This window comes from Cuculus canorus, chromosome 6 (assembly GCF_017976375.1).
Source record: "Cuculus canorus isolate bCucCan1 chromosome 6, bCucCan1.pri, whole genome shotgun sequence".
In the NCBI taxonomy this organism is placed as follows: domain Eukaryota; kingdom Metazoa; phylum Chordata; class Aves; order Cuculiformes; family Cuculidae; genus Cuculus; species Cuculus canorus.
Genome location: NC_071406.1, coordinates 28,763,642 through 28,783,937, shown reverse-complemented (window position 1 = coordinate 28,783,937; position 20,296 = coordinate 28,763,642). Strand labels below are relative to the sequence as shown.

The 20,296-nt window shown below is 40.7% G+C and overlaps 1 protein-coding gene across 3 annotated transcripts in view; it reads left to right on the top strand.

The window, feature by feature from the left end:
* The window catches only part of KLF7 (KLF transcription factor 7), a 121,409-nt gene that overhangs the window by 46,873 nt on the left and 54,240 nt on the right, over positions 1–20,296 (top strand). The window contains exons 3-5 of one of the 3 annotated variants that reach the window (XR_008450309.1): positions 1,858–1,981; positions 8,635–9,758; positions 17,793–17,891. Coding sequence is in view for 2 of the 3 variants with exons in the window: in XM_054069411.1 (XP_053925386.1) it covers positions 1,858–1,981; positions 8,635–8,686 (176 nt within the window). In the remaining variant the exon portion in view is untranslated. Of the gene's footprint in view, positions 1–1,857; positions 1,982–8,634; positions 16,815–17,792; positions 17,892–20,296 lie in introns of those variants that run through there. The other 2 variants (XM_054069411.1, XM_054069412.1) reach the window with 2 other exon arrangements.

Below are 20,296 nucleotides of genomic sequence, written 5' to 3'. Positions count from 1 at the left end.
AAAGAAACAAAGGGCAAGTTTCCAGAGATGACCAGGCAGGCACAATCTAAGTGGGGTGGTGTTATTGTTGGCTCAGTCCATTGTCCTGTGGGCATTTTCCCATGGTGGACTGTGGCACACAACACAGACATCCAGGCTGGCTTTTCTGCATTCACGGACTGAGGGACAAATGAATATTTTGGCAAAGACTCACTGGCTGCTGCCCCCTCTTCATTGCTTCACCCCAGTGAAACCTTTTATTGATGTACTGAGCCAAAGAAATTTCTCAGAGGCCAGTTAAATGGCTCACCTCCCATTAATGTCTCAGGCCACTCTGCTTTTCTCTCTGCAGCAGATGACCACTGTGCAACAGAGCTGCCTGTGTGGTAAGAACTCTGCAGAAACTCACTCACCAGAACCCAGCCTTTTTTTTTTTTTTTTTTTTTTTTTTTTCTCAGTATTTTGATGCTATTCTCTAGCCCTCTTCGCTTTTCTTGCTCTTTTGGCTTCTCTGATTTGTCATCTTGAAATACATAGGTCTCCCATAATCAGATCTCACTCCTTTATTTGCTGAATAGACGTGCTGAACGTAGAAATCTGTGTCTCTGCACCGAGAAATTTGTATGCTGTGGCCAAGTGATTGTTTCATGTGAATGGCATAGAGAGATCATACAGACTGCAACTTCAGTTTGGTCAGGGGTGCCTTTTTCGAGATCACCTTCTTAGCAATTTTAAGAACAAACAAATTAAGTAATAATGCCTTCTGTCTTTATAATTCTCAGCTTAGAAGCTTGGTAGTGAGTGATTTCTTGTCTGCTTTTTATCTCAACTCCCTTCTCTTATAATGCATCCATACGGTGTTGACTGCATGGGGAATAGTGACATGGAGTTTATACGGGAGGAGATGCACTGGAGCTTTTGTTCTGTGAGGACACGATAAATTTGCATGCGCACAAACACATGTCCACTCAATAAGAAAAAGGGAGATATGAGACCTTGAAATTCTTCATCAGGAGGTGTTAATGACTCCGTGGATGTTACACCATGGCAGACTTTGATCCACAGGAAGTGGTTTGCATTAGAAGACAGGTAGATGTGAATGCAGCACAGCAAAATCTCTCCTGTCTTATCGCTGTACCATTTCAGTGCCTTCAGTGGTATGGTTAATATTTTGGGGCAGAATAACAGCAGGTAACGGGGTAGTGCAAAAAGCCTGAAGGACCAGCTGATTTAAGGAAGAAAACATTTCTCCTCTCACACTCACTGTCCTGACACATTGTTTCTTGAACCAAGGAACAGTTTTTGTTGTCAGAAGCAACTAAAGATGACACGGTCCTAGGGGACCACAGGTGCAAAAGCTTGAGGGGAACAGATCCAACTCTGGCCATGGGAGGGGTAAATGGTGACCAGGGTAAAGCGGGCAATGCAGTGGTTCTGGTCACTCAGGAGTGCTGTACACCTGCAGTGTGTTCATGTGTTAGTACAGCCACTCACTGATACCACAGTAATTAATGTGGCAAGGGTAGAGTGAGCTGAAAAGCTCACTGAATATCCGGCGTCAGCCACACAGCAGGACAGCCATTTGGTAATATTTTGAGGGCTTATTTGAAGGGTAATTGACTGGCTTTGTTAGAAATTCTAACTTTGTTAGAAATGGGAAATAAGGTTGTGCAAGAATTTTAGCAGTGGTAAAATTTTGGCTGGCTCCATCGTCAGTGCAATGCATCATAAGCTCGAAGTTGTTTCTATCCCACGCTAGCCATGAATTGTGTGACCTGCCTGAGCGGGACAGAGGTTAAGTGGGAGGACACAGGGCTTGGAAGTTGAGTGCTCAGTAATCCTGCTGCCACGCTGACTATTCTCTCCTCCCCTCTGCAGGTGAGAAGCCTTACAAGTGCTCGTGGGAAGGGTGCGAGTGGCGTTTTGCACGGAGCGACGAGCTCACGAGGCATTACAGAAAGCACACGGGTGCAAAGCCCTTTAAATGCAACCATTGTGACAGGTAATGCAGCCTCCTAACACGGTGTTCAAGCAACATGCAGACGTGAGCAGTGCGGAGCCACCAACTTCTAAGCAGCCTGAGCTATCTCCGTCCCACAGCACAAAGAAATGTGAGACCAGTTGTAGGTCTGACTGAAACCTGCCAGTGTTTGTTGTGGGCACAGGATTCACTGCATAGAGCAGCTCTCGTTAATACTCTAAAAGCAGAGAAGACATCCAGAGGGCACTAGACCTCCTCAGTGATGGACTTCTGGATAAAGCATCTCCATATCCTTACGTCTCCTGGTCCTGTGAGCCTTGTGCCCTCACAAAGGCAGAGCTCCGTCTGTTTTCTGTGCTTCATGGGCTACTCCGAGTGCCAGTGCTGGCTGCCTGCACTTTGGCAGGGCGGGCCTCACAAAACTGATGGGCCTCACAAGTGTATGGGTGTATGATAGGGGAGATGGGGAGCGTGTGTGGGTTTTGTGCCATAAATCTATGGGAAATGTCAAGGAGAAAAGCACTTCTGTACGTTCATTGTATTCTCTTACCACTGAGTCCAAGGCTCCATGTGTCCCCAGATGAAACGGGAGCAAAGGGCTTCATTTTCAAAAGCACAGGAGTGGTTTAGGCACATCTGACAATTCAAGTTTGTGGGGTTTTGTGTAGGATCATTGATCTCTGCACATTCCTGCTAACCTGTGATCTTCTCATACAGTTTTAAATCTTACCCTTGACATCTGTTTGATGTGGGAGATACTCAGCACCTTCTGTGTGGGCCCAGATTTCAAGGCCTGACAGATGCCCAGAGCCAGGGTTCCTGAAGAGCCTGTCACACAGCAGTCCTCCTCTGGGCACTCAGAAATGATAGCCCAGGTTTGCCTGGTAAGCTCAGCACCCAGCACCTCCCAGTGAGAGCCATGGTTGCTGCTGCTCGCTGTCCGCACTACCTTAGCTGCTTGAATGAATGATGAGCTCATCTGAAAGATCTGATCATCCTTGCTTGGTGCTGAGTGGTTTTGAAAGCTGAATTCTTTGAATTGAGAAACAAAACCAAAAGAAAACCCTCTTTGCCATCCCCAGTCCCAATTGATAGAAATTAGGGTGGAGCAAAAGCAATTACCCCTGTAATGACTCTTGACAGCACTGACAGGATCGAACAATGAGCACTTCTCCCCCTCTCACCCCCCTATCTGGAGATTGGCAGTGCCCTGGGTGAAACTTGGAACCACTATTGAGTAATCAAATGATGTGCTTGCATCTGAACATGTTATCCAGCTAATCCTATTTATATATATTTTTAAAAGAGGCTTAAGAAAATTACAGATCTTTTTAATGCAGCACTAAGGTTCTCTGCTCTGATAAGGAAACATTTTGTAATACAATAAAGGCTCTAGGAAGCCTCTGGGTACACCAGGCCAGCAGAGAACATGCGTGGAGAGAGGATGTGTGGGACATAAACAAGGAACCCCATCCTTTTATGGGAAGGAAATTCGATCATTTTCACATCCTGCCTTTCCAAGAGCTTCATCTCCTTAAGTGCTCTTCTCTCCTTGTCTCCCCTTTTCCTGTCCCCCTCCCCCCATGGAGGGCTTCCTTTTGGGTTATCTTTTGGTTTATCCCTGGATTATGTTTTGTTTGCTCAGAGTGAGGGACAGGATAAGCCAAATGGGGACCTTGCATTTCTGCTTTTGTATAAGCATCTCTGTGAAGGGGAGCGGTTTTGTTCTCTGTTTCAAATGTAAGGCATTGCCTTTCTCTTTTCACAAATCATCCATCCTAGCCCCAAAACCACACACACGCACACACAAAGCCCCAGGGTTTCTGTGTCAGGACAGAAAATATTTTTAGCAGAGATCTAAAGCATACAGTCAGTATTCTCAACTCCTCAGTCTCTTTCAGCCCTTTGTTTAGTATTCATTCTTCTGCCTCTACATATCCCTTCCTACCTAGGTTTTTTCTTTGACAGCCAGCTCAGTCACTGCAGTGGAGAGATATATTCCTGCAATTATCTAATGCATTTTCTGTTCTTCAGCTGTATCTGTATATGAAGGAAAAATATTTATTATTTCCTTAATAAGTTAAGAGTTCTGGGGATTGTGCACTGCTAAAGTCCATGCACATACCATCTCCGCGTGGTGGTAGGAGACAAATTTGTCTTTACTCTCCCATTCCGTTGTTGCAAGCTGGCAGAATGACAGTGCCTGTTCTTCTTTTGGCCCACTCTGCCATACCCCTATTTTTCCTTCTTTTCTCATTCATAGGTCTCTCTCCTACCATCTGTTGCAGGTGTCACCTCAAGCAAGCACTGAAACACGTGCCTAAAGCTGTCCTAAAGCCTAAAGTCTATTTAGGCAGACTTTTAATGTTAAAGACACTCCTTACTGAACCAAGGTTACCAGCTGGGGAAGAGTTTCTCTGTATTTGAACTGCTACCCTTTATTGCATTCACCGTTATTGACAGTAGACAATCCCTTAGACATTCTAGCTTACTAAGCTTTAAGGAGTCTTTTGGAGCTACTTTTAAAAACACTGATGTCATACAAAACATATGACTGTTGTTGTTCAGAGGTGAAGGCCATACCTTGGCAATTAGAGCATGAAAGTGGAGATTCAAATAGCAAAGAAGGGGAATATCATGCACACAGTCTGGCTGCAATTCCCTTCCCAGGCTGCTTTCAGATGCGTTTGCTGCTGACCTTCTGGCCGACAGCAAAAGGATTTTAATGTTCTCTATGCACAGGTCAATTTTTTAAAAAAAGAGATACAAAGATGTGATTCTTTTCCGCTGCTGTCCCAGCCCTATCCCACCACCACGAAGTCCACAGATGACGTTGTTAGAGATAGCTGGCAGACTACTCTGGTTTGAGTAGCACCATATGTACTGCAAATGGTATGTGGTTTGGTGGCAGCAGGGGAGAAAGAAGAATCGGCAAAAGTGGTGTAGAAAGTGGTATACAAGTCACTAGTGCCTTCCACACACCAGGGATTTGCTGGTTATTAGCATTTCCCAGGAATTATGCTCTTCAGAAACACAGGGTAGAGTTATATTAGTCACACAGTGCAAGCCCTCAGCCCTCCAAGGTGAATGGGATGATATGGTAGTGGCGCTTGCTTATTTGGCATAAATATGTGCTTAGGGGATAGCAGCTTAGTGCCAGACTGTTGGGGTTTATATTCCTCTATGTATGCATGCTCGCATGCTTGTGCACCTGGTTTCATTTTTTGCAGCAAACTAAGAGCACACTTAGCTGGGACAAACACATCCCATAGTAGAAAATCTACAGCTGATAAGAAAGATGGCTGAGCAATATATTCTCTTCTCATTGCAGTTACCTTCTCTTTCTTCTGCAAAGGCCCCAGTGCTGTGCAGTACTGTGTTGCTAAGGAGATAAAGCAAAAAGAGAAAGGAAGGAATTATGTTTGGGAACAGGGAGTTTATGCATCGCTGTAGGACTTTGAGAATTAGAGTATCTTCCTCCAGCATAAACTGTCCTTTCTAGGAAGAGCTTGAGTAGGGGAGAGATGATGGGGAGGATTGTGATGGGTCCATGTACAATGTGCAAAGCTGGTCTGGAACTGGAAAGGATGTAGAGCAGGGTCTTGTCTAACAGGCAGGACTAGAGACCAGCAAGCTGCTGTTTCTTAGTTCGGGAAGGGGTTTCCCTTGACAGCTTATCTAGTGGAGCCTCTTCCACTGCTGCCTCTAGTTCCTTGAGGAAAATAAAGTTCCCACTGATCAATAGCATTTTTGACAGTGTGATTTAGCTGCAAGATTTTGTAGCAACTGTTTTATTGTTGAAAATAAATGTCTGCATCCACAAGCCTTACAAAGAGATGGAACTAGCCAAATTAGTCAGCAGGAGAATGTGAAGAATTAGTATTGTATTGTTTTATTAGCTATAAATTAGCAAATATGGCACCACTTTATTAGCTATAAAAGTATACTAGCACTGAAAAATATACTGGATCCTAATACTGTGGTTATTGATGTGAAACAGTGTACTGAATCTGTGTTTTTAACAGATCTTGCTGTGCTGTGACTCAGCGTACTTTTTCCTGGGTTGCATCTGTAATAGAGACAATTGGAGAGGAAAAGCTGTACTTGGGTGGTGGTCTTATGACTAGACCTAAACTTGAGTGCCAGCTGGTGCATGTCTTTTTGGAAGCCACTCAAGCTGTTGTTTTGTTTTGGCAGCCCTTGTAGCCAGAGCATGCTGCTTTCTGAGTTTAGACTGATGAGAGATGTTGGTCCAAGGGTATATTTTGGCATCCTAGGGCTGGAAGATTCTAGCTGTGCTGAGCCTACTGTGTTGAAAGCCAAGTGTCCATTGTCAGATTCATGTCTGTCTCACTGTGCTTCATCTAGGAGCATTGAGGAATGCAGCCTCTATCCTATTTTGAAGTCTTTCTTTTTAATTATTTCCACACTGGAGGTATTAACCCCCCTGTAAGCTGCTACAAATCAGTGGAGCAGGGCTATGCTCATTTACGGAAGATGAGTATCTAGTTTTTCTTGTGGAATTCCCCTTCTTATGAAGTTTCTTTGTTTTAAAAACGCATCACTTTATCACTCATCTCTGCATGTAACTGCAGATAAAATGTTTGGGGGGGAATACTGCCAGAGGGACAGAAAAGATCCCCTAACTATTTAAAATCTCTTCATTCTTATAGTTCTTCTCTTTCTCAGCCTTTCTCTGCTAGGGTGTTCATTATCTGAGTGTTTGCTTTTAGACGGAGTGTTCTTTTTTTTCATTCTTTCTGGCTTTTTTTTTTTACTGAGTAGTTCAATTAAAAATCTTATACCTTTTTCTTTCTGAAAAATATGAAATACTTAGCTACTGCTTTTTTGGAAATATATTCAGTGTCTATGTATGAGCTACCCAGATTCTCACAATAAGTCATTTGGATGTTCTTCACACCAGTATTGGTGGCTCTTTTATACTCCTAAATTTGTGGAACAGTGAAAAGGTGTTACAGGCAAGTTGGTTCTGAAAGTAGCTTTTCATTGTGCCCTTGGAGCCTGCAAAACCAAGTTTACTCAAAAGCCACAGATACGTGAGGGTTTGTGTGATAATTATAGTAGATGTTTTTTGCTATTAGTAAAACTAAATTAACCACTGTCTTATGGATTAGGGTAGAAAGAAGGCCAGCCAATACTTGTAGGGAACTTGGAAACCTCTTGGGTTTTAGTGCTCAACTTGAAGTCTCTAGTGGAGCTCTGACGATCAGGCTCCATTTTATGGCTTTAAGGTAGGCAGCCAGAACCACCGCCCACTTGTCCAGCAGAGTGCTCTCTGGTGCCATACATATCTTTAATGACACTGTGATAGTGGGTGTGAATTGAGTTGGTGCTTTCAATCACATTTTTAATGGATATGGAGTCAAAAAAATACTCTTGCTTACTGGCAGTCTTAATAAAATAGGGTATATATAGAACGACAGGGAAGGAAAGCATTTGTCCTCCTGAGAGCTTATTCCCCTGATCACTCTGACAATATCTTGGTGGTGTGAAGTGTCTGAATTTGGGCTGCTGTTCCTGCTGCTGTGAGTGCCCTGCAGCATGTCTACGACAAGGCAGCTGTTCTAGAATAGTAATTCCTGATTAACTCTTTATGGAGTTGCTCTTCTCCAGGAGTAAGCGTGTTTTTATTCTGAGTATTTTAACCCACTTCCCAAGTGGGTTAAGTCATTTCAGAAGAAGGCAATCATAAGCCTTTAGAGAGGGAGTTAATCAAGAATAGATGCTTCATTTCAAATTCGTGCCCTACCTTCTTCTCAATTAACTGCATATTTAGACCAGCCCTGAAACTCAACTAGTCCTCTCGGGTCACTGCTCTAAGTCTGTCTCATCAGCATCCATCTACATGCTCAGAATGTCATTACATTTTCTTAAGAGATTGAGAAAAATGGATTTGTGGATAAAGAACAAAAGTTGAAACATGAAGACCTGGCATTTATTTTTTTCTGGTTTTACCACACTTTTGTGATTTACAATTTCTTTGCCTTCTCTGTCTCTTAATTTTCACTCTTACAGAATAGGCAAAACACCTTGTCTTCTCTCAGCATCCTTCAGGGAGATACCGTTCAGCAGCAGCCACGTATTACCGCCCAAATTCCCAACAGAGAGAACGGGAGACATACGTAGCCTGACGGATTGTCAGCCTCCAAACTCTGAACCAGCTTTCCTTCCAGTTTGAAGTTAGAAATGAGAATTCAGCTTTCAAAACTGGCATTGTATGTCAGTACTTTTTGCAGTTACTGGGCACTTGTGAAAGCTGGTATTTTTTTAAATTGGTGTTGCTGAGTACTTCAGCAAAACTGACTTGTTTTATTTCTTTTTTTTTTTATGCACACGCACACCTATACTAAATATTTGATTTTATAATATGGGTGCATAGATGAGCATTCTTCCCTGGTGTTTGACTCAGTGAAAGAAGGGGGAGGGAAAGGAACAGAGAAAGGAGAAGAATAGTCTGTTTAACTGTGAAGATATTTAGCCACCTGTGTTCACAAAGGCCAATCACACAGGGTTTGGCAATAATCCATAGATAATCTAACGAATGCCTCTAAACCTGGATATGTATTTCCTCCTGGACATAAGGAGGAAGGTGCAGGAACTGTGTTTTCTCAAGTCCTGTATTTATTTCGTTTCCCACTTGCTTTATTTTGCAGGTGTTTTTCCAGGTCTGATCACCTCGCCCTTCACATGAAGAGACACATCTGAATATCAGTCAGCTTGGCATGGATGCCACCTGAGCTAAGCGTTGTGAGATGAAAGTGGGACTCAAGTTACAACGTGCTGCCTTGCAGGAGACGAGAACTTGACCACATGTAATCCTCTGTACAGAGACCACACACTCACACTGTCATGCGCCCAGTTATACTTAAATATATACATCGGTTCTTTACGCCTTGCCCCAGCTGGATGGTAGAAGACGCAGGCGAGGAAGTGGTATAGAGGTGAAGTCAATGAGGAGGAACAATTGCTTACAGTACTTCATCCCTCTTGGATTTTTTCCTCATTTTGCCAGTGGAAATCAAAGAAAATGGAGGAGGCTTCCCTGCAGGTGGACGGCAGTAGGAGGGGCTTATTTAACTTGCTTCTCAGTGCAACTCAATAGGAGAATGTGTCGTCTTGAGGTTGCATATTTGTAGCACTAAAATTCTTTTTAAATAGATGGGGGAAAACAATGACCTAGAAAACCAAATCCCAGTTTGGTAGCCAAAATTAACCTCTTGGTTCATTTGTTCTTTGTCTGAGAATTCCTAATGTTCAATGCGTCAGACTTCTCACAGACAGTTTGACCTGTCTTGGTTTTGTTTCTTCTTCCTAGAACTGAGCTATTGAGATCCTTTTAAGTCAATACCAGTGGCCTTAATGGCAGTAGACTGTGGAGTGACACTTGTGACACAAATATCCTCTTTTTGGCCTGAGTTTATGTAGACTTCACAGAAGACTATATTTTTGTTGATTGTTGTTATTTTAATTTTTGTTTTGGCTATTGCACAACATATGCACTAGGGACTCTGGAAGCTGCTGCCATGATGGCTAAGTGGCCAAGGGATAAGCCCCTGAGAAACAGCACCTAATATCTCTGTATCTCATCTTATTGCCATTTCTAGGACTTCTTGCTTATTTGTCGAACAAAAAAACTGTAAAAGCTTATTTGGAAGCTTAAACATTTTTTTTTCTCTTTTCTCCACAAATGAGTGATCTTCAGAACTCCTTGTCTTCACCTGGATATCGGTCTGGGACTGGCCACACAGGCATGACAACAGGATTCCTTCCACATCGTGTGAGCATGTTAGCCACAACCCACAATGACTTAGTGATGAATTATGTTGCTCTTTCTTGCTGTTCTTGTATTAACCGATTTAAAGCATTAGACTTTTGTTTGTGTAAAGAGCACCTGCAGATGTTTTAATTTAAAGCTAATTTTTTGTTGAGCATCCTAAACACAAAGTAACCCACAAACCAAAAATCCTACTCCAGTATCTGAGTGGGAAATCGAGAACCTCTTCCAAGTACAATGGCTTCATTCAGCATTAGCCTTTTAAAGAAATTATCAAAGTCCTCCTTTTCTATTCATCAAGTTGATCCTGTAGCCCACTTCTACATGAAAAAAATGTAACAATGTGAGCGGTGAAGGAAGGGTTGGATTTTACAAACAGCAGTGAGGCTTTTCCAGATGATTAGTCTAAAGTGTTACTAACCTAAAGGTCCATTTTGGTCTATTGTGTGAACTGTCAAGGAGGAGTAAAGTTCTTATGCTCACCGTTCAGTCCTATTGATAATTTGACTTCGTTGGCTCAAAATGGATTAAGATCTTCATTACAAAAGAAAAACAAAAAAGATGTATCTTGCCATAACTTGCATTTGAAACTATTTGGCACTGGCCAGACTCCAAAGACTGCATTTAGGACCATAAAAGTGGCCTATGCAAGCAGGCAGGTGGTCGTTAGGTTGTATATTTTGTATATTCTGAGACCATCCCTACAAGATGTGTCTAGAAATGAAACAAAATGACGTGTGGTCCACAAATGATTGCTGCTCTTTTATACTGTATTAGCCAACTGCCCTTCTTTGACTGTTTTGACTTGTTGACTGTTAAATATTTCCCTTAATTTGTGTTTTGGGAGGTAAAATTGTACTCTTAGGGAGAAAAAGAACAAAAAAAGAAACTTGATAGATGTTTAAGAGCCGTCACCGGGATCCCTGGCACTTGAATTCTCAGCATTTTGCAACCTTTGCTTCCAGTGAGAGATTTAATTTACTCAAAAGATCCTGTTTTTCCTCACAGTTTTCACAAAACACTGTGACTGTCAACTGAACGCTTTGGGGACAGGGGGAAAATACGATGTCTGGGCCATATAGCATGAAATATGGACCAAAATCTAACCATCTTTTAAGGACAATGGTATAACATTTGTGGTAAGAGCATGAGAGAGAGTAAGAGAGAGTGAAAGAAACGAAAGAAAGAAAGAAAGACAGAGAGAAAGAGAGAGAGAGAACGGAAATTGAGTTTATTCCAAAGATTTAAAACTAACTGTACTCTATATGTGTATGTATATATGCTTCTATATATATGTATACATTTAAAATTTGTGGAGCACTGCTTGCTGACAATCTCGTATTTCTCTACTTCTGTATTTGCATAATTTTTATGGCCATTCCACCCAGCTGTTCCACTGGGACTGAGGGCCCTACAATCCAATTTGTGTTGGAATATATAGAGCATCCTGCCAGATGTCTAACGGGAACTGAAACCTCAGCTGTGTGAAACTGTAGAGCATCCAGTCAGTGCATTAGATTAAGAAAAGGATAAGCAAATCCTAAAATTTCATTACCGTAGTGTCCTAAAATTTCATTACCGTAGTGTCCTAAAATGTGTGCTCTCAAACCCACCACTATGATACTCGTTGGCTGTGAAGCTGCATAAATATCCTCCTTTGACCTCTGAACACACTTGCCTTCAGATGTGCTATTGGTAGTCTATGAACTTTAATTATTAATTAAGTTTAAGTACCAGACTCTTACTTAAAATGGAAAAAATCAAGCAAGACTGTTTATTTACTTCCACTTGTCATTTATGGTCTTGTTGACATCTTATGTGAATATGGCAGAACAAGGCCCCATGGAAAAAAACATGCTGAAATGTCTCATTATTTCATTCTAGAGGCAGGCCTACATCTAAATCATGGATAAAAAACATGAAAAAACATAGAGAAAAGAGGGATAAGAGACTTAATCAGATTTCAGCCTTCTCAGGCACTCTCTGCAGCACGTCTTGAACTCTGAAGCCAAATTTTTGGCTTTGGGACCATGTCTTCTGTTTGTAAAGGGAGATGTTTTTCAGCTGTATACTTGGTATACTCAGTCAGTCTCTGGACTTCAGGTTTTGGGTGTTCATATGCCAGCGTCTTAGTCATTGCTAAAATTTTGAACCATAGCTGGTGTTTGTAGAAGTCTTCATTTTGAAAAGGCATAATTAGTGACACGTTCCAGGATTTGGGTTTTACAATTACAAGTTTTGTTTCTTCACAAATATCTTAAGCTCTGCACTTCAAACTTCTGTGGTCTGCTGCAGCTAGATCTTTTTTAGCCCTCTGTCTCCCTGTGAAAGTTGTACAGTTGTCCTCTGTAAACTATGAGCAGGAACAGACTAGTGAGGAAAGGCTGATCCTCTCTGTAAGACTTCTTGGCAGCAAACCCATAAATAGGTGGTTTGGTAATAGTTGAGGACCGAGTCATCCAGATGTAGAAAGGAGAAGCTTAACCTTGTTTCCCTTATGGGAGTTTTATGCCTATTTGCAAAAGAAAAGCTATTATAAGACAGCAAATATGAGGTTTTGTGAATAGGTAAATAATATTTCGGAGCAGAGCAGTCGGTCAGAACCATGCTGGTGGCAAGAGGCCTTCAGAGGTCATTTTGGCCAGCCTCCAACTAGAGCTGGTTGCTCAGGACCATGTCCAGCCGAGTTTTAAATAATCCCCAGGGATGGAAATTCAACAACCTCTCTGTGCAAGCTGGTCCAATATTTGACTATATTTATGGTATAAAAAAAAGAAAATTAGAGTTAAGTGTTAAGTAGGAATTTTCTGTGTTCCAACTTGTTTTCATTGCCTCTTCCACTGTGCACCTCGAAGAAGAGTCTGGCTTTTTCTCTACGCCTTCTGTTAGGTATTTGTAGACAGCAATAAGATCTACCCTTACCTCAACCCTAAGGTTGAACCATGTCTCCCAGCCTCTCTTCATCCATTGTATGTTCCAGAACCTGATCTCCATGGTGGCTCTCTGCTACAGTTACTCCAATATGTCAATAGTTTTCTTGCAATGGGAAGACCAAAACCAGACAGAATATTCCAGATCAAGACATACTTCATATGTTACAGTGTTGATGTTATTTGTTTATTCCAGATTTTTTCATTATCCAATTAAGCAAGCTATACTGCATGATGAGATTCTATTTTGAAAACTTACAGAAGATCACTTAGAAAGTACTGATACAAAGATTTTTCTAATCAGATTTGCTGAAACTATGTATAAAAATATGCTTATAGAAATATGCTTTCTATACTACCATCTAGAGACCTAACAAACAAAATTGTGTTCTTCCAATATAATTATTGCCGTTTTACCTTAAACTGAAAAAAAAAGTACTGGTTCACTCACACTATCTCAAATACAAGGAAACATGATGCTGTATTTCACTCACTTTTTAGACAAAAACAACACTTCAATACATATTTGTTCTGGGGTTTTTTCCCTTAGGAGATAAAAATCAACCCAAAATATAATGTATTTTATAAAGATCAGTCTAACAGAAAAGGGGATTCCAGAGTATTTTTCATTATTCCAGAGCTGATCTTTTTCTATAGCCAATAGTCAATCTGGAAAACTATATTACCTGGACAAATTGGCAAATGAAGAAAAGAAAGGACGGACTAAAATCCTAGATTCTTTTGACATCTTGGACAAGGCCCTGAGCAGTCTGATCTAACTAAACTGTTTTTTAAACAAAGAGTCGAACTAGATGACCTCCAGAGATACCTTCCAATACTAATTTTTCTGTGTTTCAGTGATTCATTTTACAGCTCTTGACTGATTAAATATGTACTGGGTCTAGTTCTTCCCAGTCTTGTGCTGGCGTGACACACTGTAGAACTGACCTGCAGGATTTCTCTCAAATTCTGATAGTTTCATCCTTATTAAACCTTACAATGCTTCTACCTGAGAAAGCCTTAGGAAATCTTAAAAATCCCAAGCCCCTTAGCAAACCAGTTTGAAGCAATATCGTACCATGAGATGTAGAACAGCTGCAGGGACAAACCAGACATGGAAACAAGTTTGGTAGCCTGGAAGACCTGTGTGGTGTCTTGGTCTTCCCAGGACCTGGGATCTAAGCCAACATATATTTCTTCGAAAGGTGAACACTGATTTTTTTTTATTATTTTTTTTTTTAAATTAATTCTTCTTTTCCGCAGACTTTTTGGAATTGGGTTTACTGTTTTTTCAATCTAGCACATTTTCACTTAATGCATGGAAAGCACTGACAAAACACAGATGAGGAAGAAGAGCCTGAATGCAAGAGGAGCCCCCAGATCCTTGCTTTTGTAACTGTTTTGGAACTTGAGCAATGAAAAGATAACTAATCACTAGGATGTGCTCTAAAATGGAGTTGATCAATATGATAGTTGCAGTGACTGAGTGTATCCTACCTGTGACCTTTCTGGTATCTACAGAATCAGGCTTTCTCCCTCGTTTTTACCTGCCCTGAGACAATTTAGGCTTTTTAGCTGTCTCTAACTCAACGATGGTTCTTCTTATTAAACCTAATTTATTTATCTGTGTACAAAAGAGGTCATAATTAGTGCTTTTGACAAAGCTAGTGAAAATCCAAGTTTAAGTGTTTCCTTTTCTCTGCCAGTTCCCTTAAAATGTGTCAAACCTGTGAAACTCAAAAAACGAAAATGGAGGAGAATTCTGTAAATAATTTGATGTTACTAGGCCAGCACCCACAGGATCAAGGGCTTTTATTCTTGATTTCATTCAGGACTTGGCAAATCCTGTCATTCCACCCAGTAAGACTGGTTTTAAGCTTTCATATCCTGGGTGACGCCTCTAACCTAACGTACTTATGAAATACTTTATGCTGATTTCAGAGAGAATTGCACTCACAAATATCCTCACGTATGAAGAACAAAAATAATGCTTGACAATAACTCAAATATTTAAGTCTGTCTTGAAAAATGAAAATTATTTCCTCCCAAGATGTTACAGCTACTCATTGAGAAGTCTCGACTGTCTTTCATTAGCATCAAATCTATGCCTTCTTGAATGATCATTTCTAGATCAAGTTTGAATATTATTCTTCCTTTTGTCCCATTTGTGTCTCTTTTTATTAATAGTTTAGGGATGACTACTGCAGTTTTTCTCCTCCGCAGCTCTGCACTGGCTTCAGGGGCAAGATTTAGCGATGTAAGAATGGTAGGATCTGGACTACCAGGTACTAAGATCTATCTTCTGAAACTCAGACTTTCCTCCTCCCTTAGAGGAAGAAGTCCAAGTCATACTTGTACTATATAAGTTATATATATAACGGTATAGTTGTATATATAAATTATATACATTAAGAAGTGGAGACGGGGTAGGCTGCCTTTATCACCTCAAGAAATAGGTTCCCCTACCTGGAAACTTTCAAATGCAGGTGTCGTTTTTCAAACAGGGTTTTATAGTTTTCCTTAATGCTTGTTAATAGCATTTTTTTGGTGTAATAATTAAAGTTGGAACTCTTAGCGATTTTCAAAATGAAAGCTTTGATGATTTTTTTTAAGTGCTTTGGTCCTAACTTCTCTATACTGCCAGAAAACAGGTTCTCCACCCTGTCTCTGTGTGGGTGTGGATGTACAACAGCATACTGTGTGTACCCACACAGAAGAGGAAACTGAGCTACTGACTTACAGTTTGTAGTAGCCAACTGTGCCTATTGCTTTGATTTAGGGAGGGCACTTGTTGTTGCCACTGCATTTTAGGAATCATGTCAGCTTCTGTAAGAAAGTTTGGAATGATCCTGGCAAATACCTGTTGCTGTGTACTGGGAATGAGTAGGCTGCAAATCTGGGGACTGGGAGGGGAGGCGGGAAGGGAGGGGGATGAGGGCTTAGCATGAACACACTAAAAGTGAACTAGAATGGACAGAAAGGTGACAATTTTAGCCTTTATTGTTGGGTTCTTGGGGAAGTGAAAAGCTAACGCGCAGTCCCTGGAAGGCCTGATGGCTGAAGGGCTGACCTTTGTATTTTGCAACATACATTTTACCCATTGCTCTGTATTTTAAACCCCAGACCTGTCAGATTCTGGAAGTAGAATCAAAACGTTGGTTTGAACACTACTTTTTTACCAAGGCCATGTCTCTACCAGGGAAGTTGCCCTACCCTAATATACTAGTCTAGTTAAAATAACTTTGTATCTACACCTATTACTCGATTGCCCAGATTGAAGTTGCATTGGCATCCTATGCAGTTAAGCTGAAATGTAAGAAATGCTTCAATTAAGACACCTTTACAGAAAGGTTCTCACACCAACTTAAGCACTTGGTTTTGAAATCACTGCATATAAACCATGACAGCTTTTCTCTTAGAAACAAGGCCTTCGTTTAGCATGTCTGCTCATCTAGTTGAAAAGAAAAAAAAAATAATTCAAGCCGAGATCTTTTTTTTCCTTGCTTTGTAAAGTGGCCTGTTTTGTTTCTTGTCCTTTGAAACCTTTCTTGCTCTCTACTACACATTAGATTTTTGATTTGGGGATTTTTTTTTTTTAGCAACAACAACAAAAAGTATGAATGCTCCCTATTTAAGAAAAAAAAAAACAAAAAACAACAAAACAATATTGCTTGAAGGACTTTCATTTTGCACTATAATTTTTCTTTTACCAGATGTGTCTGACAAGTGCATTTTGGAGATGCCCTCGGTCACGTTCTCTCAGGCCTACTCTGGTATTTCTAATATATCACAGAAGTACCCAATCTTGTAGCCCTCAGTTCTGCCTTTTTTTGACATTTTATTTTTTTTAAGCTTTTTATATCTATATATATATGAATATATTACTTTGTCAGTTTTTTTGCTGTACAAAAAGTCTTAAGATTTAAAAATATTATTTGTATTATATGATGGTGGTATGTTAATGTTACAAAATAATTAATGAAGAAAAAATTTATTTTTGTTACTGGTCTGTTTCATAATTCTTTTTTAAATTGGTATATTGTAAGATATCTATGCAAAAATGTTATGTGACGCATTTTTATTTAAGAATGTAATATGTGTAATAAACAGTAGAATGTGTTTGGCCCGACAGTGTTTAGTGTGCCTTGTATATTATTTCTTTATGAAAATGTCTGTGAACAGTGAAAGGGATTTTGAGTATCAGTTAAGGCTATGGTTCTGTAAACAGTAACTGACATAAAATCTATCACTCCTAAGTGTGCTTTAGCCTGTCAGAATCACATATTAGGATTTAAATGATTCCTCTTTTTTAAAATGTATTTTATAACAGTTCAAGTGTTGCTTATATTCATGCCATATCACATGCTACTTTTGGAAAAGATGCTTAGGAAGGAAGTTCTTATTCTTAAAAGCTGACCAGATTTCCATCTGGCTTGTAATCTTGCTTCTATTGGACTCGGTAACTTCTGTTATTTGACAGTTTACACTGGCTGAAGATTTCAGCCAATATTATTTTTGTAAAAGACACAGAGAACACTTGCATTGCATTTTCCATGCCTAGCTTTAAAACATTTGTCAGTCAATGGTCAAAAAAGGACTAGGCTTCAGCGCTCCTGCGCGCTATGCTGTGCTCCAGCCCGTGCATCAGGCTGTCTCGCAGGAGTGCAGTATTATTCTCTTTCCTCCACCTCGGTCATTTAGCCTCCCTCCTTAATGGCTACAAAATTGCAAGCACAATTGAATCCACCTGGATGCTCAAGTACTAAAAATGTATTTAGGCAGTAAAAACAGTTATTCTGAGCACAGTTACTTTGCAGTGTCATGGCATAAAATGAAATTACTTTTTCAAGATGGGCTAGTATCCCTTTAGGTCTTTGCTGTCTTGGACTCACACTGCAGCGACCTCAACACGCACTGCATATGAACAGTCTGTAGGTCTCATCCAGTGCAGACTGGCCAGCTTTTATTTCTAGGACAACATGCCTCACTATTGGGAAACCTGTTAGGAGTGTTTGTCAGACAGACAGAGGGTAGGATTCCCCTCCTGACATCTGCGTTTGGAAGTCAGATGACCATTCTAACCTACTCATTTATACTCCCTCTGTAGCTACTGAAGAGAGACATATCCAGAGGTGACTCACTCCGTGGGATGAGTTGAATGCAAAAGGAGCTGAGGTGATGTCAAGTATATCTGGAAGGCCACGTGGTAAGTTCCAGTGATACCCATGGCTGCTCTGGTCATTCAGGTTGTACCAGATGTTTGATGATGGACATAATTTGTGGTGTTTGGGTGTACGGTAATGAACGGCTCCTGAGCACTGGAAGAGGGCTCAGCACAGGTCAGAATTCTGGGCTTGTGTTCCAAATGGCTGAAACCACACAGTGCTTTGGCGTGGCAGTGATGTCTTGGTGTTACTCTTGCACAGCGTGAGTGGGTGAGGCAGGCAGTTGTCATAGTTTTGAGCATCCTAGCATGAGATTAGAAGGCCAGGAAAAAAGGTCTCTTTGTTGTAGGTTGAAGTATTTGTATGCTGTAGGTATGAATGGAGCTAGGCATAACAGAATTATTTCTGCAAATAGAATTTTGACTTTATAACTTTTTTTTCTTATAAAGATAAGGTCCAAGTTACTTCACTTTCTTACTTTGTTGAAAACCTCTGGAAGCTTTTAGCATCTCACCCACCTTGAGCTCTAGACAAAGATACTACTAGTATAAATTAATCATCTGCTCTCCAGCTCTGAGAGGGACTTTAGAGCTCTGGGACGTTTTTAAAGGAAACTTTGGGGCAGCACAGTTGGTTCTTCAGCCTGTGTTCAACTGTCATGAGTTGGAGGGAGGATTATCAATTACAGGTAAATATACTAGTTTGTTTTCCAGTAACTTTGAGAAAATCCAGTGCTTAGCTATCATATACTTTCTCTTGGAAGCAAGCAGGTTATTAGTCTATAAGAATAGCTGTCAAATGCTTCCCTGGGTTGGAGGCCAGGGAAAGGAGATACTGTGAATGAACTCCTTCCCTCTGAACTTGTTCAGGTGGTGCACAGTCACACATCTTGGGCAATTCCCACTGTCAGGGTGTGGAGGAAAGAAAAGTATTTTTTTACTTCTAGGGTTAGACTACCTATGAACGTCCTTTTGAGCTCATCATGTGCAAACTCATCATGTGCAGACTTTACGTGACTCTTCAGACATAGCTCCTCCCTTCAAACACATCTCAGCTGAATCCGGAAGGGGCTGAAGAGTCCTTACCCCTTTCTCAGGCTGAAGGAGGCTAAGCAAGCTCAGCACTGTCTAGACGTGACTCTGCAATGTGGCTCTGTGTGGTGGGCAGCTTACTCTGATAGAGGACGATGCCAGATGCATTGGTTTCATCAAGTATCTTTTTTTCCAAGCTACTTGAGCTGAAAAAAAAACCCAAACCAACCCACCAACGCTACTTCCTATGATGGAACTTACAAATGTAGATTTTCCTCCCCTTTTTTTATTTTCATTTTTGGCTTTACCTTACGTTTTCCTGGTGAGATTAAACAATGAGAGCAGAATTAAAAGTGAATGAAAGTAAGGGTTTGCCACCAGAATTACGCCATTTTAGTGCCTTTTTAACAAATATTTATATTAGAATATTCTGGATTTAATTATTTTTTAAAAATATCAATATGTTTTGATATGAAATAAACAGTTTTTCATGAACAGTTTCTGATACTTGGCTAGAAGTCTTTCCAGAGGCCCAGCTACAAGCTAAGTCTGCTAACTGAGAGCTCGTGTGCCTCATAACATACCTCTGTGGTGCTGAGAGCTGACGAGGGCTATTGGAACTACTGCTTCTCCAGGCCTTTTGTCTTCATGGCTTGTCCATTGACTTCAGTTTCCTGGAGATCTTTTGTCTGAAACCGTAAGGGACACATCCTGTTTTCAGAGACCTCATGTACCCCTGCGCGTGGTCTCACATTGTCTGCTTATGTTCTGGCTGATTGATATTCAGTGATGAAGAGGCAGTAAAACTGAGCAAGATAAAACTATGCTGTACATACTGGGTCTTGAGTTTAAAATCCCTCAGGGCTTTGGAGGCATTTCCAAACTCGGTCAAATTTACCTCTGTACGCTGTATTTTCCCTTGAATTATGGGGGATGTAAAATAAACAAAAGGCACCTCAAACAGGTGGGACAGGGTAGTTGTATTTCAATTTCAACTTGAGTTCCCCAAATTATAGAGGGTTTGGACTAGAAACCAGAGTCCTTGTCCGGGTAAACTCCTTCTGGTCCACAATTTCTGATTTGCTGAGGTAATCAGAAGGCACTTTTCCCCTCAGGATCCAGACTGGCTGGAATTAGCACACTGAGGACCAGTACTAATCCTGTAAGTAAAGGGAAGTATGGTCAAATGATACCATTTTAAAAGTATTTGGGGATATTCAGGACGGATCTTTGAGAAACAGGAACTTTCCTGCCCTTCAACAAAAGCCTCTTACCCTTTTGACAGAAAGTTCCAAAATAAATACAAGTTCCTAAAACTCAATGATGAGAAACTTATCCTTATGAAGTGAACATTTTGGTCCCTGAAATACACGTTTCTTTCCACCTCTTTCCTGTGACCCTGAAATACTGTGGCT